We start from the raw sequence: 25,961 nt of genomic DNA on the forward strand, positions 1-25,961 counted from the left end.
CGGATGATGTCGCACTTTTAGCTAGAACGGTGGTAGGACTCTAGTTACTTTTAAACTTCTTCGCAGTGTTCATGAGATCATTGGATTTGGGTGAGAATTTTGCCAAATCCAATGTAATGGCCATCGGACAGAGAAATTTAAAGGTGAGAACTATGTACTGTGAAGGGAATATACTAAGGTCTCCACGTTCCCATATTTAGGAGTCTTATTCGACGACCAGGTCACATGGGGAACCTAAATCCCAGCCAAAAAAATGTCCTGATCAGACCACATTGGCCGTCCTAGGATTTACCAGGAAAATAGGAGCAAGAACAATGAAGGCACTCTTTCAAATGTATAGAGCAAAGTATCTCTCACTTGCAATGTACGGGGCAGATTTGAGGGGCATTAAAAATGCCAAGGCAATTCAGACAGTTGAGGACAAGTTCCTAAAAAATATCTTATCTGTCCCGCAATCAACAGCCAATTACATCGTCCATCAGGAATGTGGAATTGGCTATGTTGAAGACGCAATTGCAGTAGCACCGCTCCTGAAATGGATAATGACCTTGCTAAACCCTGATTTAATACTAAATCATGAGATCCTGAAAGACTTCATGGCACTTGAATATTGGCATTGTATTCCCTGGCTCAACTATGTTCATAAGCTGTCACACAAGCTGGGCAGACCAGAACTGTATAACCACCCAGAAAAATTACTAAAGGCGGATATAAAATGGGCCAAGGAAGCATACCACCGCATTGGCACTTCAGACAGAGAAGAGAGAGAGCTGGGAAAGGCAACAGTAAGGGCTCACCAGTTGCGGAAAACTACACCGCACATGGAACCATACTTGGATATCGTCACAAATCCTAATCACCGATTTCTATTGACAAGATTTAGATTGGACCAACTTCATTATTTGTTTGGTTAAAAACCAGGCTGGAAGAGGGTTGAAGACCTCGGAGCCTGCTCTTGTGACAACTTTACTGAGCAGGATACCCTGCACTTTACGTTTTTCTGTGAGCACCTTACCGATATCAGGAAGCGTTTCATTATCCCAATCTTAGCTAATGAATTGCAAGCTAGGCCAGCTTTCCTCTATCTTCAAATGCTGACAAATGTATGGGAAATTTTTAACATTGCCAACTTTCTTATTGTAGCTGTAAGAACCCTAAAGAGATTGAACTAATATTATAAAATGATTGATGTTTTAGCAATGTCGTTTTAAGATGAAATAAGTACAAATGATCTTACCTGTAATTTCAACATGTATATGTTAGTGTATTAATTGTTTTTATTACGGTCTTATATTCACTGTGGAAATTTGTTTTATAGTATGCTTTTATGGTTTGCACATAAACCGAATAAATTGAAATTGACTGACTGACTGACTTGCGTTGTAAAAGACGCGTTGTAACGTACCGCGATATAATACATTGCGTGGTAAAAATGTACATCCTCCTGTGTGGTGGCAATCCGTAGTGTTGACACTGTATTACTGTATGTGTTCACAAATGCTTTACACACTGCCTCTGAGATAAGCCTGTCTGCTCGTGCCAAGCTACAAGGGGGCGAGCAGGGGTTATTTTAGAAGTGTAGCTCCTTACCCTGACTAGACGCAAGGGTCCCTATTTAGTCAAAGGTACCTACTTATGTCAACTAGAGACCCCATATCTAACATTGGTGGTCAGCAGTGAGGATTCTGGACTTGCATTTGTGACTCACATACAGTACTTGGTAAACACTACTAGTGAGTGCAAACCGAACACAACCACATACAATGTGGTAGATTGTTTTCCTGGGATTTTCTATTTTTGACAAGAACTGCCATTGTTAGCCACCGTGAGTAAACCAGCATCAGTTGATTTTGATTTTGAAGAGGAGAAACTAGAAATCTACAATTTGAGACAGCTAAAGCACTTCTGCAGGAAATTTAAAGTTCCTATGACTGGTCTCACCAAGAAGGATGAGTTCCAAAAGGCGCTGAGGGCCTGGGTGGGAGCATGGAGCACCCCTGACATTGTGGAGGGGGCTGAAGAGGCAGATGAGTAGTTGGAAGTGCTGTTGGATGCAGGGGGGAGGAAAGCAACCTCTCCAGCAGGTAGCAGTATTTCTGCCAAGGTCCTGTCCCTAGAAGAGCTGGAGGACAGGGAGAAATGCACTAATTGGAGCTGACCAAGCTCAAGATGGGTGGGCAATTGGAGTTAGAGAATAGGAAATTGGCTCTAGAGGAAAAGAGAATGAAATTGGAGAATTTGAGAAGTTTGAGGGAGTTGGAGGTAAAAGCTATGAGCTTAGAAGTTACTCCCTCTGGTAACAGCACACTGCCCATGCCTGTTGAAGTAAGAATGTATATAGCTAAGGATTGGTTACATTTTTTTATAAAACTGATGACATTAGGAAGTGGTTCAAGGCCTATGAGGTAGCAATGTCCTCCCACCGGGTCCCTAAGAGAAATTGGGGAGCGGGGTTGTGGTGGCAGTTCCTTAGTGAGGGGCGGGATACCTTGTTAGACTTGTCTTCTGAAGTCCACAATTGTTATAGCCATATGAAAGAAGCATTGATGTCCGGGTATGGGTTGACTCCTGAATTGTATAGGCAAAGGTTTAGGAATTGCAAAAAGTTGGAGTCAAGCACATGGGTAGAGTATGTAACTTCTTTTTGCAGGCCATTGGATGGTTGGGTGAAGGGTTTGGGACATGGCTTGGTAGTTCGGACTGGACTGTTCCCATGAGGCACAGGGTCAGAGCTGATTTGCATATAGCCAGTGTCTAACCCAGGGTGGTGTGGAGTGCAAAAAAATGATGGATTTAGGCCCAGATCCTTGTACTGGGGTGAATGTATCACATTGTTCTACATTCTGTCCATCAACTGTGTTTTTTGCAATTTTCAACCCGAGTGGGCTGGGTATGCTCAGACGTGAGTCCCAGGCTCTCCACACCACTGGAGTCAAGCTATCCAGGCTGATGAAGGCTGATAGCCAGAAACCGGTCCTTGGATGCTTGATTCCGGTCTGGGAAAGACATGGCTTGGTAGTTCGGACTGGACTGTTCACATGAGGCACAGGGTCAGACCTGATTTGCATATAGCCAGTGTCTGACCTAGGGTGGTGTGGTGTGCAAAAAAACGAGGGATTTAGGCCCAGATCTTTGTACTGGGGTGAATGTAAGACATTGTTCTACATTCTGTCCATCAACTGTGTTTTTTGCAATTTTCACCCCAAGTGGGCTGGGTATGCTCAGACGTGAGTCCCAGGCTCTCCACATCACTGGAGTCAAGCTATCCAGGCTGAAGAAGGCTGATAGCCAGAAACCGGTCCTTGGATGCTTGATTCTGGTCTAGGAAAGACATGGCTTGGTAGTTCGGGCTGGACTGTTCCCATGAGGCACAGCGTCAAGGCTGATTTGCATATAGCCAGTGTCTGACCTAGGGTGCTGTGGAGTGCAAACAAACGATGGATTTAGGCCCAGATCTTTGTACTGGGGTGAATGTAAGACATTGTTCTACATTCTGTTCATCAACTGTGTTTTTCGAAATTTTCACCCCGAGTGGGCTGGGTATGCTCAGACGTGAGTCCCAGGCTCTCCACATCACTGGAGTCAAGCTATCCAGGCTGAAGAAGGCTGATAGCCAGAAACCAGTCCTTGGATGCTTGATTCTGGTCTAGGAAAGACATGGCTTGGTAGTTCGGGCTGGACTGTTCCCATGAGGCACAGCGTCAAGGCTGATTTGCATATAACCAGTGTCTGACCTAGGGTGGTGTGGAGTGCAAAAAACTATGGATTTAGGCCCAGATCTTTGTACTGGGATGAATGTAAGACATTGTTCTACATTCTGTCCATCAACTGTGTTTTTTGCATTGCCAAAGAAGCATTTTGCAGGGCCTGTCATGGCTCAGAAGATTCACAGAGTCTCTGCATGTCCGTCGGGTGTGCACGCATCGCCCCTTCGTTGTCTCATCAAGAAGAAGACTCCATTTTTGTTGCATTTTACCGGATTGTCATCGCATCGCGGCACTGGTAGTCGCATTGCAACACAAGTGCCGTAAGAAACCGATGCATCACCTCCCCATGTGGAGAAGAACCGACGCATCACCTCCCCTCCGTTAAGGAACCAACGCATCAACGTCCCCTATGCAGCAGCAGGGAACTGACGCATCACCATTTTTGTGTGTAAGGAACCCGATGCATCACCTTCCCTGCAACTCTTTTGTTTGTATAGCGTTACGCATCCAAAGGTACATTGAAAGTAAAGTGTCGTATTTATCATCTAAAGTGAACTAAGCTATTTCTACCATTCTAAAGTGCCGTTTTGTGGATTTTTGTCATTTGTGGTATTGTTAAGTCTATGTAAAAATACTTATTTTTGATGTACAACCTGTGTGGTGTCCATCTATAGTTTTGTCACTGTATTACTGTATGTGTTCACAAATGCTTTACACACTGCCTCAGAGATAAACCTGTCTGCTCGTGCCAAGCTACCAAGGAGGTGAGCAGGGCTTATTTTAGAAGTATAGCCCCTTACCCTGAATTGACGCAAGGGTCCCTAATTGGTCAAAGGTACCTACCTCTGCCAACTAGAGACCCCAATATCTAACAACCAAAGTTAGAAATGGGGGTCTCTAGTTGGCAGAGGTAGGTACCTTTGACCAAATAGGGACCCTTGGTTCTAGTCAGGGTAAGGGAAAAAAACACTGCTGATAACCCCTGCTCACCCCCTTGGTAGCTTGGCATGAGCAGACTGGCTTATCCCCAAGGCAATGTATAGAGTATTTGCACCAACACCCACAGTAACACAGTGAAACACCATAAATGGACACCACAAAGGTTCTTTATAATAATATAAATATCTTTATCTGATTAGACATAATCCAACATACATAATTGCTATTTCCTTAGAAATGTTGTTTGAAATGTTGTTTGCAAGAATGAACTTGTAGACACTGTAGTGTTTCTTCAAGTAAATAAATAAGATATCGCTAATACTGTCCTCTGTAATTTTTGCACTTCTTTTAGAAATTAGGAGAGACCAACAGAACAGTCCCAGAATGGGTCAAAGTTGCCAAGACCGTGCTTCCTGTGGTAAACGTAATATTATTTTTCCAGCTCACTTAACACTGGGGCGCTATGCCCTTCTTGGTCGTAAGAGGAAGAAAAACCTCACTGCCATCTCTCAAATGGACTCTGCCATGAAGGGCTATGTCAACCTGCCTTGGAAATACGGAGCCGCCATCTCCTTGCAGGCATACAACCCACCGCTGTGGCTTGGGACAGCAGCCTGAGTGTTACCTGGGGGTTTGTTTCCTTTCCTGCATTGTTGGCTGCCTGCTGGTGATTCCTTTGTTAGTGGTGAGGCGTCGTCACAGGAACATAGGTTGCCGGGCGATGCTTTTGACTCTGGGATTCCAGCGTGGCTTCTTGGAGACGAGCCCCCTTGTTGCTATGTGATGCCTCAGAGCTTCTTCTCTCTCAGCGCGGCTCTTCCTCCCGACTCGGGCTACGCGGTGAAATTGATACAGGGCTTCCAGGCTCACAGGCCGACAGCACACTCAGCGCGCTCAAGCTACCGGGCCCGCGGTCGTGAAATTGACATGCAGCATTTGCAGGCTCATGGGCCGGTGGCGGGGAAATTGACACACAGCACTTGCAGGCTCACAGGACGGCGGCTGTGAAATTGACGCAATACTCCCTGGCCTCCTCACGGCCACGAGCGGGGGAGACCAGGCAGACGGCTCCAACCAACAAAATGTTCCTTGCAGAACACACACTGGTTGAAAAACACACACCTACAGTGAGGAGCAGAGGTTCTTCTGGAAAACTTTTGTAGCCCTGAGTTTTCCTGAAACAGGAGGCTGGCTCGCCTCTGGCCCTTGGAGACTCTTGTCGTCAGAAGAACAAAGCACACAGCACAGTTCCTCTTCACGTAGGGGAACACAGCACACAGCAGAAAGTCCCTTAGTCATCTTCCTTAGCAGAAACTGCAGATCAACTCCTAGACACACAGCAATGGCAGCGCTTTTCCTCAGTCTTCTTCAGCTGTTCCCTTTGGCAAGGATCCCTTCTTGATCACATAGTTTCCTAGGCTACAGTTTAGGGGTTTCAGCTCTGATTTTTATACCCCAAAGGTCTTTGTTCTTCATGTGTGAGGGGTCCTGGAATCAGCCCAACCCAGTTCTGGGCACACTCTGCCAGGGCACATCTTTCTTTGTGGGTGTGGGCCTGGGGCATCAGACACACTGCAGGGAGTGGATCCAGCATTGTGGAAGGCAGGCAGAGCTCTATTAAGGCCCAGGTGCTACTCCTCCCAATACTCCAAATGCAGATAGGGCTATGCAACCTAGTGCTGTCTCACCCAGCCTCCTGGAGCCACCCCAGTCCCAATCACTCACAAACTGGACAGTCAATTCATAAACAGGCAGAGGCACACAGAAAGGTTGAACACGAAAATAGCCACTTTCTAAAAGTGCTATTTTCAAACCATGCTCCTTAAAAGATGTGTATTAAATTCTGAGTTCAGGGATACCAGATTTCAAGTTTCTATCTTGCTGCTATGGGAAGATATGCAGGTAAACATGTTACACAACATTCCCCATTCTGTCCTACGGGCAACATAGCCTTTCAATAGTGAAAAACGAAATTGGCAGTATTTCATTATCAGGACATGTTACCCACACTAGTACATGTCCTACCTTTCACATACACTGCACCCTGCCCAGGGGGGTACCTTGGGCCTACCAGAGAGGTGGCCTATGTGTAAGATAAAGGGAAGGGTCTGGCCTGGAAAGTGGGTACACTGGCCAGGTCAACATGGCAGTTAACAAGCTGCACACAGGCACTGCAGTGGCAGGCCTGAGACACCCTCTTAGGACTACTCCTGTGGGTGGCACAATCGGTGCTGCAGGCCCACTGGTAGCATTTGAATCACCAGCCCTGGCACACTCAGTGAACTTTACTAGGGACCTACTGATGTAACAAATATGCCACTCATGTATAACCACTCACAAATCAAATTTACACAGAGAGCATATGCGCTTTAGCACTGATCAGCAGTGGTAAAGTTCCCAGAGTCTTATAGCCAACAACCACAGTTCAGGAAAAACCGAGGAGGAATAAGCAAAAATGTTGGGGATAACCCTTCAAAAAGGGCTATTTCCAACATTGACATTAGACTCCCGTTCTCTTTGCGAATAGGTTGCCACTACTTTTGTGTGGTCTATAAATTAATAATGTTTTGCAACTGTATTTTGGTCACAAAACATTATTACATCCCATTCCAAATTGGTTTTTGGAAGGGATGTCTTAAACACACCTATTTGAAATGCCGAGTCGATGTGTAGTCACAAACCCAAATTGTGATTTGTTAACATATTACCGATTCACAATTTGTCTCTGTTTTATACCAAAAGGCCATTTTGCGATTGCAGACACATCTGATTTTGCCAATCGGACCCCTTGTGACTTCAAAAAGCCTTAATAAACCTGGTCCACAGTCCACATTCTTCATCCTGGCCTGAAATCAGGCTGAAGATCATTGAGAGATATTTTTTCTCAAAGAAATTCTTGATCTACGCTGTGCTGCATCTGGTGTATTTTTAGAGAGTGGCAGATATGGCAGGATAGCTCAGTCAGTTGGGCATTAGCAACTGAAAAATACAGTAACCTTCATGTGAAGGCAGACTCATCCTTCCTAAATCAGTGAATTGAGAACCATTACCTTGATTAAAAGTAGCGCCTGCCGCTAACAGCACTTAGAAACAACAGAAGTGCTGTGAGAAGGTCTACATAAAACAAGTTAGGGGCATATCAGCAAGGGCTTTATCTCTGCTTTTTTGGCTTTAAAAGCCGGAAAAGCTGAGATAAAACCATCTCCCTATCAACAAGAGGGTGCTAACATGCATATTTGCATGTTACCACCCTTTTGCACTACGCCTACCTTTGCATCTCTAATGAGATGCAAAGTGGGCGTTCCTGACATACACTACATGTCAGGCCATCAATAGCGCGGCTTTGCGCTATCAGCAAGGATGCCCTAGCATTTTAGCAGACATTAGTTTTTGGAGAACTAAGGTCTGCTAAATTCTTGACTTGTCCACCCCTAACATAGGGGGTGGATTCTGCTGATATGACCACAGGGTTGTATCAGCAAGGTTATCGCTGTTTTGCAGGGAACATTGCTGGAAAACCATTGATGTTCCCTGCAAAACAGCGATTTCCCCTATCGGAGGAATTTTTTTCACCTTGGAGATACACGTTGCTAATAACGCGATATCTTTGCAATAAAAACCTGCGATAGCGGGCGTTAGGGTTGAGTTACATGTATTTACAAGTTTTCTCCGCTGTATGTGTATTGGCGTGAGGGAAAAAGGGAGGGTAAATAGTCTAATTTCTGAATATCCTTGCATTTCTGGATCTCTGCATTTGATTGCCTTTACCACATTTGAACAAAGCATCCATCAACTGAGCACAGTGTGGAGACAATATAAAAAAAACACTTGCCTAGGGCTTTTTGCATGGAAAGCTACATATTATTAAACATATATTATTTATTTACAGTTAATTCAACCACATGGCAAAGCGTTCAAACATTTCAAGTCATGGAAAATGAGGCTTTTGTGATAATTCAGGATGATTTCGACCGAGAAATGGACGGCGACAATGTCAGCTGGTACAATGAACATACTAAGCAGAAAATTACAACTGAAGAAGGAGAGAGAGTGCACTCGTCTGTTGAAAAGCTTTGGTTTCTACCGACTACAATAAATGACACCGGAAGCTACACCTTTATTGTCTGGTATGTAAGATACACGTATACCATTTTTGCATGTGCTATAAATTGCACAATTTTCGAGTAGGAACAGTTATAAAATTAAAAGAGGGTGTATTAATGAAGTATGTTTATGCACTTCGCACCCCAAATATTTATTTATAAATAGTGACATGTTGTCTTCGTGATGCTATCAACTAAAGGAACTCATCAACTATGCTAACACAAAGGACATAAAGCATTGGTATAGACGATGGAGCAAAAAAAACATTTAAGGAAGTTTACCCACAGGTCTGAGGAAACGAGTACAGAAGCAGGTAGAAGGAGGACTAGACAGAAATGTGCTTGAAGTAATTAGTTTTTAGCAGTTTCTTGAATTTTTGAACCGCAGTATGCATGGGTACAGACAAAGATAGGGACCTCCACATGGGTAATTCTTAACATGAAACATCATTCATCCAACTTTCTTGTAATACGTTTGAGGGAATGGCAGCATGTTAAGATTGGAAGACATTAAGCGGCATAAATAACAAGCCCCTATCGCCATGGGAACATCACTTTTTGTGTCATTCCCATGGCGATAGGGGCCTTGCCTTATGTAAAAGGCAGCGTTAAGACACTTAATGTGGATTAACGCTGCCTTGTACCTAAGGCACCCTTTCACGCAATGTTTAGCGTGAAAGGGGCGGTCAGTGGGTGTTGTGCTGGGAGTTCCACCACAACACCCACTGTATTTGACGCTTGCCCCTATGTACACGGGTGTCGTACATAGGAGGCAGTGCCAAATTTAAGACCAGGATAACCCTGCTCTTAAGGTGGCGAACCAAGGGGAAATGCATTATTTCCCCTAGTTTTTGCTTTTCCCATGTGTGCTACCTTGTGCAGTAGACATGGAAAATGCAAAATGCCATTCTTGTAAAAAGGTTTGTTTATGTACAGAAAGGGACACCTTCCTGTACATAAACAAACCTTTTTAAGAATGCCATTTTGAAACTTCCATGTGTGCTGCATGAAGCATTGAAGCATGAAAGCATGAAAGTTACAAAATGGCAATTTAGGATTGGTTATGTGCAGGAAGGGACACCTTCCTATACATAACCAATCCTTCCCTGCACACAGACACGTTTGCAGTCTGGTGCAAGGGTGCCTGTGTTGGTGCTAAGTTGGGAAACTTAGCGCCATCACAGGGGGAAAAGCAAGGCTCACCAAATCCTTGTAAATATGGTGCAGCCTTGCGTTTCCGAAGAGGCGGAGTGTGTAGTTAAGCCTAGGAGGCTAACGACACGGTCATCCACTTCAGAGTACATATGTCCCTAAACATGTGCTGGGAAGAAGAGGGAAAACGTTGGCAGCACAATACATGTGACATGATGCGGCTGCTTTCATACTATGTGAAACACCCACCCTATTCTGTTTTGTGTACCCAAAGCACACTACCATTGGCTGCACCGTGCTGCCTGCTACGGCCTTCCAGTCAATTTAAAAGGGTGTTCACAACTCCAACCCACATACAGCCTCAAAATGGCCCAATTGCACTCTACAAAACAGGTCCAACACTGGTGCTTCACAAGAAACATCATAGGCACACAAAATGGGAAACAGCAGGTCTAAGTAAGGGGGAGTTGCCCCACTTCATAAACTATCTATTGTTTAGTTCAGAAATTCTCAAAAGAGATGGGATACTTTCAGAACGTGGTAGGAGAGGTTGGTTTCCTTAAATTTGCAGCCAAGGCATGGTTGTGGGAAGGATTGCTGTAGCTGAGCGCTTGTTAAAATTTGGTGACATCAAGAAATAGGGTGTCCTGGTTTCTGAAACCTTGAGAGCCATCAGAGATGACAAACAGACCCGCCATCTATCAGTGAGCTGTTATTATGAATAATAGGTGTTTTTCACAACCAGGACATGCAAAACCTAAAATTACATGTTCTATCTATTACTTACACAGCACCCTGCCCTATGGCCTACTTAGCGCCAACCTTAGAGGTGACTTGTGTATAACAAACAGGAGTTTAAGGCTTGGCAAGGGGTTTTATTACAGTTATTAGGGCGGGAGGACTGACATTCTGTAAGGACGATGCGGGAAGGTGTTATTATACGAATATATGTATTTGCTATGCCATTGACTGTGCGATTAACATGACACTGATGTACCGTACCAATTAAAAATAAAGGTTTTTCAAAAATCGTAAAAAAAAAGAAAAAAAGGTTTGGCAAGGGTTTTAAATGCCATGTCAACATGGCAGTGTAAACTGCACACACAGACTCTACTGTGGCAAGCCTGAGGCATATTCAAAGGGCTACTTGCGTGGGTGGCACAATCAGTGCTGCAGGCCCATCAGTAGAATTTAATTTAGAGGCCCTGGGCACATGCAGTTCACTCTGTTAGGGACTTGCAGATAAATTAAATATTCCAATTGTGGATAAGTCAATGAAACCATGTTTAGAGTAGAGGGCATGTGCACTTTAGCACTGGTTAGCAGAAAAGGCAAAAGGTTTGGGTTGACCCTTTAGAGAGGGCCATTTTCCAACAACACACCTATGGAGAGAGTGCATATATGTGGAGTACATAGAGCTGCATGTATGTTTTAAAAAGTTTTGGGATCTCACTCTCTTAGATTATGAATGCTGTGTTGGCCCAGATTATTTATTTCCTACTACCCACTACAGCGAAAGCTTTTCACAAGAGTTAAATAACAACATGAATAAAATAATTAAATACTTTGAATTCACAGTAACCCTACACAGAGTTTACACCATACATTTACCATCAGCTCTCAAACCACGTGGAATTGGGACTTTCTTGTGGTTTCACAACCCCACACATCAATTTCTTATTCCATGATGTTGAACTCGAAATTTCACGGTATTGGGGGGACTTACCCCACAGTAACTTAGGGGCATATTACCAACAACTAGCGATAAGTATCGCTATGTTGGTTTAGCGGCAATATTTTTATCGCCGAGCTACGGCGATTTTATTCGCTTAGGAGCCTTGCTATTATCAAGGTTTATCTCCTAAGCGATAAAAATCGGCCGAAATGCATGAATATCGCTGTAAAGTCAACGATATTCATGCATTACCGAGCAAATGCTCTTAGCCATGTTATCCACCTACCATTGGATAACATGGCTAAGAACTGCTCACAGGCAGGTGATAGCTTTTGGAGATATTCGCGCTTAGTGCGAATATCTCCAAAAGTTGGTAATAGGAGATAGCGATGTTAGCGACTGTTTTCAGTCGCTAACATCTTGCAAGCCCACTTTGCATGTCATTAGTGATAAATATCACTGACATGCAAAGTGGGGCCCAATATGGTCGCTATCTCCTACTAGCTGTCGCTAACTGGTGTTAGCGACAGCTAGGTAATAGGGAGATAATTTTATCTCCACTTTATTGGCTTTTAAAGCCAAAAAAGCGGAGATAAACCCCCTTGATAATATGCCCCTGTAAGTTTAAATGCAAATTTTATGTGCGATAAATCACCCCTGTAGCATGCAACAAGTAATTGGAACCATAGTCAGGAAAAGACGATGCAGTCAGCTCAGAAACCATTCCTTTTCTAACCTCAGTGTTTTCTTCAACAAAAAAACTATTTGAATTTGCACAAAGCTCTTGGCTCAGATCCTAAAATATTTCAACACTTCCTTTGATGTTTTAGATGACTAAATCATGCAGGAAAATCATATTTGCGTCTCCCACAAATCAACGTTTATGTTCATTGAGCTGGTTTTAGTATCTTAGCTCATTATTACGCCAGTATTGCACATGCCAATGCTGCCTATGATCTCATGCGCCCATTTTTCACTAACAACCCAGGAACCAAAGATTGTGCTTCTTCGACTGAAGTAAATAGCTCCATTCAAGTGGTTCTGAGGTCAGCCACAGTTTGGGTTGTGAAATAATCTAATGAGTATTTAATCTAGGCTTAACGACCTTTCAGAAGCTTAGTAAATAAATTGGAAAATACTTTTAAGGTATAAAGCTGAGACCAAGCTTAACCTTGCAGAATACTCTAGATACTTTCAGATACTCTCAACTTGAATCGAAAAAGAAATATCTCAAAGCTCAGACTATAAACATGGGGAAAGCATGAGAGAGTTAATTTCTCCATCTTCTGTCAACTAATGCTTTGTTTCTTTTTTTCGGGATAGCTCTAAGCCACAGTACTAATAACACAAGCTAATTCATTCATCTACTGTTGGGGGGAAAAATAACTACCCACATTTTGCAAATTTCCCTTCCTGCAAATAGAATCAGGAATAAAATCAGTGAGGCATGTTCCTTCTGCATCTGAGCATAAGAATCAGACATGTTTCTAGTCCAGAGAGGACCTGGAATGGCGGTTCGGGCTGAACTGTTCCCATTGGGTGCAAGGTCAAGACTGGAGAAGTGTGGCTCACTGGTTAGAGCGGCAGACCCTGATGCAGAGATCTGACCCGGGACCAGGGTTCAATTCCCGTTGCGGTAGGGTCTTGGGCTCAAAGTCCGCGGACCCGATAAATCTCGCCACGGTGCCTACTCTAATCATAGGTCCCACTCTGCAACTCGGGGCAATAGCTTGCTTAATCTCCACACCGTCCCTAATCGCTAAGGATGCCTGGCTTCACCTTGGGGTGCCCAGGAGTGGGCGCCTCACAGGAACAGGCCAGGATGGGTTCCTCAGTGGTACAGCGCGGGGACACACTGGCTAGTGTAACCAGGCGCTTTATAAGCTCAGTTACTTACTTACTTACTTACTGATTTGCATATGGCTGGGTCCAAAGTGGAAAGGCATGGCGAGCAAAAAATGATGGACTTAGGCCCAGATCTCTGTACTGGGGTGAATGTATGACATTGTTCTGCAGTCTGTCTACCAATTCTTTTTTTTGCATTTGTCACTTCGAGTGGGACAGGTATGCCCAGAGGTGGGTCCCGTGCTCTCCATGCCGCTGGAGTCAAGCTATCCTGGCTGCTGAGGGTTGAAACCCTGAAACCGGTCCTAGGATGCTTGTTTCCAGTCCAGGGAGGACCTGACCTGGCAGTTCGGGTTGGACTGTTCCCATTGGGTGCAGGGTTAAAACTGATTTGCATATGGTTGGGTCCAAATGGGAAAGGCATGGTGAGCAAAAAAAGATGGATTTAGGCCCAGATCTCTGTACTGGGGTGAATATATGATATTGTTCTGCATTCTGTCCACCAATTGTTATTTTTTCATTTGTCACCCCGAGTGGGGCGGGTATGCCGAGACGTGGGTCCCGTGATCTCCATGCCACTGGAGTCACGCTATCCTGGCTTCTGGGGGGTAAAACCCTGAAACGGGTCCTAAGATGCTTGTTTCCAGTTCAGGGAGGACCTGGCCTGGCAGTTCAGGCTGAACCGTTCCCATTGGGCGCAGGGTCAAGACTGATTTGCATGTGGCTTAGTCCAAATTGAAAAGGCATGGTGAGCAAAACAACAATGGATTTAGGCACAGATTTCTGTACTGGGGTGAATGTATGATATTGTTCTGAATTCTGTTGATCAATTGTTCTTTTTGTATTTGTCACCCCGAGTGGGAAGGTATGCCCAGACGTGGGTCATGTGCTCTCCATGGCACTGGAGTCAAGTAATCCTGGCTGATGAGGGGTGAAACCCAGAAACCGGTCCTAGGATGCTCGTTTCCAGACCAGGGAGGACCTGGCCTGGCAGTTTGGGATGGACTGTTTCCATTGGGTGCAGGGTGAAGACTGATTTGCATATGGCTGGGTTGAAACTGGAAAGGCATGGTGAGCAAAAAAAGATGGATTAAGGCCCAGATCTCCATACTGGGGTGAATATATGCCATTGTTCTGCATTCTGTCCATCAACTGTTCTTTTTGCATTTCTCTCCCGTGTGGGATGGGTATGCCGAGACGTGGGTCACATGCTCTCTGTGCCACTGGAGACAAGCTATCCTGGCTGATGAGGGGTGAAACCACCAAAAACGGTTCTAGGATGCTTATTTCCAGTCCAGGGAGGACCTGGCCTGGCAGTTTGGGCAGGTCCGTTCCCATTGGGCATAGGATCAACACTGATTTGCATATGGCTGGGTCCAAACTGGAAAGGAATGGTGAGCAAAAAAACTATGGATTTAGGCCCAGATCTCTCTACTGAGGGAAAATGTATGTCATTGTTCTGCATTATGTCCCTCAATTGTTCTTTTTGCATTTGTCAACCTGAGTGGGAAGGGAATGCCCAGATGTGGATTCCCTGGCAGTTCGAGCTGGACTGTTCCCATTGGGCACAGGGTCAAGATTGATTTGCATACGGCTGGGTCCAAGCTGGAAAGGCATGGTGAGCAAAAAAACAATGGATTGAGGCTCAGATCTCAGTACTGTGGTGAATGTATGACATTGTTCTGCATTCTGTCCACCAATTGTTCTTTTTGCATTTGTCACCCCACGTGGAACGGATATGCCCAGACGTGGGAACTGTGCTCTCCATGGAACTGGAGTCAAGTTATCCTGGCTGATGAAGGGTGAAACCCCGGGACCGGTCCTAGGATGCTTGTTTCCAGTCCAGGGAGTTCCAGGCCTGGCAGTTCGGGCTGGACTGTTCGCATTGGGTGCAGGGTCAAGACTGATTTGCATATGGCTGGGTCCAAATAGGAAAGGCATGGTGAGCAAAAAACACAATGGATTTAAGCCCAGATCTCTGTATTGGTGTGAATGTATGACATTGTTCTGCATTCTGTCCTTCAATTGTTCATTTTGCATATAAATCATTATCCAATCCAAAAAATATCAAGGAGCAGCTTACTTTGATTTTCTGACCAAAAATTTCAGTTGTGACCTGATTACTTTCTTCCAGGAGAAAGTTAACTCTGGGCAGTTTACAAATCTATGTCTTTCGTCCCCCTCCTCCTCACCACACTTCTTCTATGTCTGCTGGCTGGGGGCAATTTTAGTGATCTTAGCCGGTGACCAGTAGGTGCTGTGAGTGGTAAACAAATGGTTTCTTTTTAGTAGTGTGGCCTTGCTCATACAATAGAGCAAAAACAAAGACGCTCACTATATTTGTTCATTGATTACCCCTGATAGATCTTTTGCCCAGTGTCGGTAGGGTGGTCCTGTCTTACAATTGAGTGCAGTGAGATTCTGTGGAATTCTGCCAACGGACAGAAAATATGCAACTTGCACTGCAATTCAGTGCCAGTAGCATGAGCAGCACTAAAAATCAGCATAAACGGCGCCATGCAATGTGCAATAGCGCAGTGACATTCGAGTAGATTTTGCTGCTGCTCAAGTAGAAAATGTAGTTGAGCGGCAGCAAATCAGCTGGAATGGCCGCCCTCTGACTGACTCTAGGTTATACCAAAACGCGCATGTTCTCGCAAGCTTGCATATTCTGGAGCCTTGCTGGAGAAAAATTTTGTCAGAACTACAGATTAAAGAGTAACATGAAGTGGCCAAAATTCAGACAATTCTGCAGGCGGAAAGGAACATTCTACCCATCCCTAGTTTTAGTTTTAATTTTTTTCATAAATGTATCCTTCTATGGTAAACGATAATTCAGGTCTTATTTATAATGCATGAAATATAGTTTCATATTTTCAATATAAATTTATGTATATATATGTATTTGTTATTATTTAGGTTGGTATCTAAATGTTTTCGTTAATGGTTATATTTTTGGGTTGGTTTGTTATGATTTTGGTTAAACAATTTATTGGAGGAATGGTAGATAGTTTGATGATGCCATATATTCATATTTACATTAAAACATGTGTATAAAATAGGTTTAATTCAAATAATTGTTCATTTTAACTTTAAAAGTATTTTTTTATTTATTAATGATAATTAAATTATGTTGGTGCTATTGTAATCAACATTATGTGAATCGATAATTGTGACATATTATATGTTTATTTAAAGGTAATAATATTTTTGTTTATGATATCTGTGTTTTCAATATAAATAAAAATCAATATTTCTAACAGTACTATTTGTGTTCTCGATAATTATGGTTGTACTATTTAGGTATAGCAAGTCAACATTTTTATTATCAGTATTTAATTTCCCATAGTTTTGTGTTTTGAAATTGTATATATTGATATTATGTCAGTGATCTGAAACTAGTGATCCATCAACTTTCACCACACCTGGAATCAAAATAGCCTTCTCAGTGACATTCAGAATGGGCATGGAGTGAACTCTTCTAAATTTTACGGATGAACTATTTAACAACAGGGACCAAGGCACACTCTGCTACTTACCTTTATTAAATTTCCCACCTACATTGCAACTACAAGGTTCTCCTTGACAGCCTAGGCCTGATTCGGAAAGGGCCTCCTCACTCATGGTGGAGGAGGCCCCACATTTGTGGGGACGTCTTTGCACGTGGGGCAGAAACCCTGCAATGAGAAATCTCATTGTGAAGATTCCACCCTGAGTGCAGAGACTCGTTGACTGCAAGGCCTCCTCCATGAGTGTGGAAGCCTTTTGTAAATCAAGCTCCCTGTCTCATTTGGTTGGTATCAATATTATAGTTCAATATAGTCAAATGTTTGTTTACCTCCTTTCTATTTATTTTGGGGTTTGTTTGTTAAGCACTGCAGAACACCTTGCAGAAGCCACAGAATACCTTGAAACAATGATAAAGAAGATTGAAAATGGATTTTGTTCTGGTTAATAGCTGAACATCTCTCAGAGTGGTGTTATCAAATGAAGGAACCCATCAGGCATGTATGCTGAAACAAAGGTGATAAAGCATTGGTAAAGAGTGTGGCGCAAAAACCTATTTTAGGCAGATGACGAACAGGTCTGAGGAAAGGAGTACAGAAGCAGGTAGAAGGAGGACTAGACAGAAATTTACTTGAAGAAATTAGTTTTTAGCTGTTTCCTGAATTTTGCAACTGTGGTATGCATGGGTACAGACAAAGGTAGGGACCTCCACATGGGTAAGCCTTAACATGAAACATCATTCATCCAAATTTCTTGTAATACGGCTGAGGGAATGGCAGCATGTTACGATTGGAAGAGATTAAACATCTGATGGGAAGAAGAGGGAAAACTTTGGCATATAATCCAGAGCTTTGCCACAGTCTTTCAGTGCAGGTGTGATGAGAACATGGGGGTATATTACGCCATTTTTGCGGCCGCAAAGCTGAGATAATTTCATCGCCCTGTTAGCAAGCTGTGGCTAACATCAGGTAGCGACAGCTTTTAGGTTATAGCGATCGGTTTGGGGCCCGCTTTTCATGTCAGCGATTTTTATCGCTAATTACATGCAAAGTGGGCATGCAGTCGCTAGCAACGCTATCTCCTATCATCAACGCAGGTGTACGGACAAAAAAATTGTGCTAAGCGCGAATATCGCTGAAAACTAATGCCTGCTCAGACCAATGGGAGGTGGATGTTCAGGCTGAGTCCCTATTAGCGATAATGCCTGAATATCGCTGGATTTCCAGCGATATTCAAGCATTTCACCGCTATCGCCGGATATTTTATTGCTTTGGAGATAAACGTTACTAATAGCACGTTATCTCTGCAATGAAATCCGGCGATGCGCTGCCATAAAAAAATGTCGGTAAGCTTATTTAGCGATAAATATCGCTAGTTGTTGAAAATATGCCCCACGGTGTTTAAGGCTGAACAAGATGAGCAGAATTGCTCTTGGTTCTTTGAAGGTTCAATGTTGATTTGCAAGAGAATCTGGTGTAGTGGCCACTTCAATAGTGACTGTAAGAAAATGGTTGATAAATAGCTGGGGGAATGTTTTCCTTCCGATAAACATACGTATTGTTTCCAAAACATTTATGTTTGACGTAAATGGGAACTAGATATAGGAGCCAACTAGAGGACAGAGAGTGGGAGCGGGTACTGAAGAGTCCAGTGCGCATACCCAGAAATATGCGGTTCCGACAAATACAATTGTTCACTGTGCACAGGGCATACCTTTCACCTGAGACGATCAATAGGTATGCAGCATTCCCCAGATGTGCCGAACCCGGAGCTGGGCTAATTCACATGTTATGGAGTTGCCACCGTTTACATGTATACTGGCACACCATCAGCGAGTTACTACACGTAAGCACAGGCCGCGACATACCCTTTGATCGGACTGCTTACCTGCTGCACCATTTCCACCGAACACCTGCCACAAAAGTAACATCTTGGTTCCTCAACCTGGGGCTAGTTGTCACCAAGAGACTTCTCACTAAGAGGTGGAAGTCACAGGACTCGCCTCATGTACAAGCATGGAGGCACTCATTTTCCGCATGGGCTAGAGCAGAGGGAACTGCCATCTGACGTGAGGAGACACTAGAATTGAGGAAGGAGCCCATAACTACTCAGTGGGAGGGACTACTCCAGGCCATTCAGCAAGATGTAGAAGTACGCTCAAGGGGAAAACTTGAGGAGAGGGAGGGGGGCACAGAGTGACTGCCGTGGGCCATGTACATGTGGAGTCTCAATGCTTCATGTATATGACTAGTTGAATAGACACCAAAGGTGAATGTAGCTGGTGCCAATGTGGGGGGCAACAGCCAGACTTGCATGTTGTGATGTGCTGTGGGGAAACGGAGGGATGAGGGTGGGTGTGGACACTTGCACTAGCACCGGTCTATGTTGTGGTTTTGACTGTTTTTACTTATAAGACATCTGTTCAGCAGCACAAATTGATTCATCTGAAGGACTTTATGTGCTGGACTAATGGAACATGCCGACACTGAACTGCAACTTTAACATTCATGAAGTGAGCTGAATACTGGACTCACTCTCATTCAGGTGGAACAGGTACCCTCGGTATAACTGTTGTGCTGCAACCTAATGTATCAATACCATGTTTCCACTATTGATAAGTGATCCAATTCATGAATATACATAGGAGTATGTTACCTTTCATGTACATGTAACCTAAAACTCAATAAAACAAATTTAAACAAAAAAATGAAAGAAAGAAAGTGCACATTAAACAATAAATTGCTTGTATGTCTAGCTCAGTACCTCCTCCATCAATATGTCACGCTCCCTCAAACAGTACTGAAATGAAAGAACCTGCATGCAGTTCACATCTCTCCTGTCACACAATTTCAGAGTTTCCGCCTTGCATGAAATTGACTACAACTCACTTTCTCATTTGCTGCACCCATTCACACCCAGCCACTTACATGCTGCTGGAGCTTCAGAAGGGTTTTAACAATCAGCAACCACACACCTATGGGAACTTGGGAAGGCTATTTGTGCAGTAGTCATAATGGACTTGATGCCAGTGGATTTATTTTCATTCTTGAACTGCACCACTTGCCACAGGACACTACATGTGACATGTTGCAACAACTTTCATACGGTTTGAAACACCCACCCTATATTGTTTTGTGCACCCCGAGCACCGTACAATTGCCTCCACCGTGCTGCCTGCTACTGCCTCCTAGTCAAAATATACAGGTGTTCACAATTCCAACCAACAAACAGCCTCAAAACTGCCCCATCGCACACTATGAAACAGGTCCACACTCAGTCACCAAACCGACCCTCATGCTGACCTGTCAGAGTGGCCATATGGCACTACCAGATTTTCCTTCTGAGCAGTCCAACCCTGGTAGTTCAAAAGAAACATTATAGACACACAAAATGGTAAAATGCAGGTCTAATTAAGGTTGAGTTGTGCAACGTCATAAACAATCAAGGGGGAGATTTAAAAAGCCCCTTGCGCTACTTTTGCATCACTTTTAACATGGGAAAAGTGACACAAAAGTGGTGCAAGGGGCTTGTAAATCTGCCTTCTAATATTTAGTTTAGAAATACTCAAAAGGTGTGAGATACATTAAAAATGTGGTGAGAGAGGTTGATTTCCTTAATTTTGTAGGTAGGGGGTCATGGTATGGTTGTGGAAAGGATTGCTGTTGCTGATAACTGGTTCTAAATTTTGTGACATCACGAAATAGGGTTTCCTGGTTTCTGAAACCTTGCGCTCCATCTGAGATTACGAGCAGACCCGCCATCTATCAGTGAGCTGTTGTTATGAATAGCTTTATAATTTAGAAAACAGGAATTGAACTGGATTGTTGACTGATGGGGAGACACTGAAGGGTGCCATCTATTGGAGCTGAACAATGTGTATATATATAATCTATATATAGAGTAAACTTGTTAGAAATTGGATTTCTGGTTGGCAGAGGTATATACCCTGTCCAAGAAGGAACAACAATCCTTGTCAGGGTAAGTCAGATACACACCATAACCTAATCAGTGTGCACCCTGTGGTAGCTTGGCACAGAGCAGGCAGGCTTAACCTATGAAGCAATGTGTAAAGTATTTGTGGAATGCAATGAAAACACCACAAAATGACGCCACTGCAGGTTCGAAAAACAGATATTGATTTTTCTAAAAAAAGAACATGATAAAAATCCGATAAGTAGAAGTCGAGATATTAATTTTGAAAGATTAAATGTAAAGATAGCACTTAGAAGCAATAATCGCCTATGGGGGTGATCTGTTCGGGGCAAAGTCAAGAGTTTATGCTGACTGAGATGGAGTGCAGTCCAGATACAGGAGCTACACAAGGATTTCAGAATAAACTACCTTGATCCTGGTCGCAACAACTAGATGTGGGGTGCATTTGAGTGATACATCGGTGTCGATCCCGCAGTTGAGGTGATGTGTCAAATTCCTTCATCCAGTGCTGGTGGTGGGCCGGTTCCAAAGATGATGCACCAAGCCAAGTGGCATTGGTTCCATAGATTATGCACCAGGTTTCTCCACATAGTTGAGGGGATGTGTCAATCTTTCCACACTACCGTGCCAGCGATGCAGCAGTACTGATGTGTCAGTTCTTTAAAAATATGATCCGGTTCTGAGTGCGATGCGGCAATTCTACTCCCGCAACAGCAATGATGCCTTTGGTCAGCAACACACAAACAGGACTGGTGCGAGCACCTGGGTTCACTTCCAATGGAACAGGCATAGGAACAGGTGAAGAGAGTTTGATATCCCTGAGTCTCAGAAACAGGAGGCAAGCCCTTAGAGATCAATCTAGGTTCAAGCAGGATTCAGTTCTTCTTCAGCAGAGAATAGAGGGCAGAAGGGCTACTCAGCAGACAAGCAGTTCTTCTTCCAGAGCAGCAGTCCAATAGAGTGACAGTCCTTGTAGCAGCACAGCATTCCTTCTTCCTAACAGAGTTTCTTTACAGGCATAGAAAAGTCTGATTTAGTGGGATCAGAGACCCAATACGTATATACAGTTGTGCCTTTGAAGTGGGGTGACTTCAAAGAAGGGTCTTTGAAGTGCACAAAGGTCTTTTTTTGCTAGCCCTGGCTCCAGACTCCCTACAGGGGGAAAAACCAATCCTTTGTGTGGGGACACAGCACTATCTTTCAGCTGTTTAGGCTCCTTTCTCTATCCTACCTAGGATGAGCAATAAGGAGAGTTAGTTAAATTCATGCCATGAGTTTTACTTAGCAAAACAGACAAGATGATGGATGGAATGTTGCACAATGGCAAAACATTCACCCCCAGTCACAGATCTGAGTTTCATCCATTGTTATTTTGCTCACCAAGCCACCTCAGTTCAGACATGGCTATCTGCAAATCAGTCTTGACCCTGTGCCTCATGGGAACAGTTCAGCCCGAACTGCCAAGCCATGTCTTCCCTGGACCGGAATCAAGCATCCTAGGACCGGTTTCTGGCTATCAGCCGTCTTCAGCCAGGATGTGACATGTGAAGCTCTCAACGTTCACAGCTCAAAAGGTGTACACATACTAATTTGCAGATATCACATTTGGGAGTCTTTTAGCCATCAATAAATGCCAGTGACTAAGTAAAACGTTCGGCATAAATTAAAATAACACTTGGGAAGAATCAATAGGATTGTACCCTGGAACACACATGTATATGTTTCTTAATAACAAAGAGAGAAATATGTTTGTCTCGAGAAAGGTGGTATAAAGTGAATTAGCACCATCGAAACGTGGCAACGCACCACCTACACAATTTGTATTGCTGGCTGGATCAGTTGATACTAAATGGAAGCTGATGTACCGGGTCTCAGGTGGCTTTTCTTCTACGAATGTGTAACTTTGAATGACAAAGTGTACTGTCTTGTCTATCTCTCTTTTAATAGTTGCGGAATTGGTAATATGAGTATGCCTTTGCTTTTGCTATGATGTTTTTATCAACATAACAGGCATATTGTGCTTGAAATGTTTTATTGTATTCAATTGTATTAATTGTTCTGACAAGGTTGCATTGTGTAATTATTACTTCTTGCTTTTTATTGTACTAGAATAACAAACATACCTAGAGAGTAAAAGCTTTTAAATAAACAATTACACTAATTTCTACTTCTGACATATTATGGATTTACTGTCTGGGCCTTTGTTCATAGTCACATGTAAGTGTTTGAGGGTAAAAATGATGAGTTTTAGGAATGAGTAGAGGAGTTGCCACTATAAGATAACAGGAGCAGAAGGAAAAACCTTTCTTTCACTTGTTAATAGTACTTCTCTTTATTGTTTGACTTCTCTCAGGCAAGCCAGTCCCAGTGCTTTCATCAGGTATTGATCTGCATCAATACGAGAGCCCACTTCCACATACTGATGCCCCATACACAGACAGGAGACAAAAGGTAGCTACCTAATGTCCTACTTCCCGCGTGTGCTGGGTACAATTGATTGTACCCAAAGCTAATATTCCTGCCCCTATTTGGATATTTTCACCCAAATCTGCATTTGTGTTGTCTCATACAATGCTCCACAGCAGATGACATTTGTTAGAAAGTGTAAGAGTGCAGAGACTCCATATCGCAGGATCATTTCAAGCTATCCGGCCTGTATCCAATCACCTTTTGTAAGACTGCCATTGGAAGATACCTATGTAACAATGACAGGAATCACAGATTTAAAGAATGCAGAAGGTGAGGGTTGGGCAGTACAAAAGTGTAAGCCATCAAAATTCATGAAATGTGTCAATGTGTGACTCAAATCAGGACATCAGAGGGAACGTACACATACTTTAGGCTCCAAGTCACCTATATTTGTATAGTGGGATCAGAGGAGAACAAATTCTGCAGGAGACTGTTGGGGCACCTACAGCTATGACTTCACTCCACAACTGAAGAGGAAGCAGGACCTTCAACATCAGAAGGCAGGGGAAATACCCCCACACGGACAGAGCATGAAATATAGTTTCATATTTTCAATATAAATTTATGTATATATATGTATTTTTTATTATTTAGGTTGGTATCTAAATGTTTTCGTTAATGGTTATATTTTTGGGTTGGTTTGTTATGATTTTGGTTAAACAATTTATTGGAGGAATGGTAGATAGTTTGATGATGCCATATATTCATATTTACATTAAAACATGTGTATAAAATAGGTTTAATTCAAATAATTGTTCATTTTAACTTTAAAAGTATTTTTTTATTTATTAATGATAATTAAATTATGTTGGTGCTATTGTAATCAACATTATGTGAATCGATAATTGTGACATATTATATGTTTATTTAAAGGTAATAATATTTTTGTTTATGATATCTGTGTTTTCAATATAAATAAAAATCAATATTTCTAACAGTACTATTTGTGTTCTCGATAATTATGGTTGTACTATTTAGGTATAGCAAGTCAGCATTTTTATTATCAGTATTTAATTTCCCATAGTTTTGTGTTTTGAAATTGTATATATTGATATTATGTCAGTGATCTGAAACTAGTGATCCATCAACTTTCACCACACCTGGAATCAAAATAGCCTTCTCAGTGACATTCAGAATGGGCATGGAGTGAACTCTTCTAAATTTTACGGATGAACTATTTAACAACAGGGACCAAGGCACACTCTGCTACTTACCTTTATTAAATTTCCCACCTACATTGCAACTACAAGGTTCTCCTTGATAGCCTAGGCCTGATTCGGAAAGGGCCTCCTCACTCATGGTGGAGGAGGCCCCACATTTGTGGGGACGTCTTTGCACGTGGGGCAGAAACCCTGCAATGAGAAATCTCATTGTGAAGATTCCACCCTGAGTGCAGAGACTCGTTGACTGCAAGGCCTCCTCCATGAGTGTGGAAGCCTTTTGTAAATCAAGCTCCCTGTCTCATTTGGTTGGTATCAATATTATAGTTCAATATAGTCAAATGTTTGTTTACCTCCTTTCTATTTATTTTGGGGTTTGTTTGTTAAGCACTGCAGAACACCTTGCAGAAGCCACAGAATACCTTGAAACAATGATAAAGAAGATTGAAAATGGATTTTGTTCTGGTTAATAGCTGAACATCTCTCAGAGTGGTGTTATCAAATGAAGGAACCCATCAGGCATGTATGCTGAAACAAAGGTGATAAAGCATTGGTAAAGAGTGTGGCGCAAAAACCTATTTTAGGCAGATGACGAACAGGTCTGAGGAAAGGAGTACAGAAGCAGGTAGAAGGAGGACTAGACAGAAATTTACTTGAAGAAATTAGTTTTTAGCTGTTTCCTGAATTTTGCAACTGTGGTATGCATGGGTACAGACAAAGGTAGGGACCTCCACATGGGTAAGCCTTAACATGAAACATCATTCATCCAAATTTCTTGTAATACGGCTGAGGGAATGGCAGCATGTTACGATTGGAAGAGATTAAACATCTGATGGGAAGAAGAGGGAAAACTTTGGCATATAATCCAGAGCTTTGCCACAGTCTTTCAGTGCAGGTGTGATGAGAACATGGGGGTATATTACGCCATTTTTGCGGCCGCAAAGCTGAGATAATTTCATCGCCCTGTTAGCAAGCTGTGGCTAACATCAGGTAGCGACAGCTTTTAGGTTATAGCGATCGGTTTGGGGCCCGCTTTTCATGTCAGCGATTTTTATCGCTAATTACATGCAAAGTGGGCATGCAGTCGCTAGCAACGCTATCTCCTATCATCAACGCAGGTGAACGGACAAAAAAAAATTGTGCTAAGCGCGAATATCGCTGAAAACTAACGCCTGCTCAGACCAATGGGAGGTGGATGTTCAGGCTGAGTCCCTATTAGCGATAATGCCTGAATATCGCTGGATTTCCAGCGATATTCAAGCATTTCACCGCTATCGCCGGATATTTTATTGCTTTGGAGATAAACGTTACTAATAGCACGTTATCTCTGCAATGAAATCCGGCGATGCGCTGCCATAAAAAAATGTCGGTAAGCTTATTTAGCGATAAATATCGCTAGTTGTTGAAAATATGCCCCACGGTGTTTAAGGCTGAACAAGATGAGCAGAATTGCTCTTGGTTCTTTGAAGGT

General features: G+C 43.0%; 1 protein-coding gene across 1 annotated transcript in view; it reads left to right on the plus strand.

The window, feature by feature from the left end:
* IL1RL1 (interleukin 1 receptor like 1) overlaps positions 1–25,961 on the plus strand; it is a 370,274-nt gene that overhangs the window by 80,207 nt on the left and 264,106 nt on the right. Inside the window, exon 2 of the mRNA XM_086933380.1 lies at positions 8,536–8,773. Within this exon, the coding sequence (XP_086789506.1) occupies positions 8,536–8,773 (238 nt within the window). The remainder of the gene's footprint in view (positions 1–8,535; positions 8,774–25,961) is intronic.

This window comes from Lissotriton vulgaris, chromosome 8, assembly GCF_964263255.1.
Source record: "Lissotriton vulgaris chromosome 8, aLisVul1.2, whole genome shotgun sequence".
Classification (NCBI taxonomy): Eukaryota; Metazoa; Chordata; class Amphibia; order Caudata; family Salamandridae; genus Lissotriton; species Lissotriton vulgaris.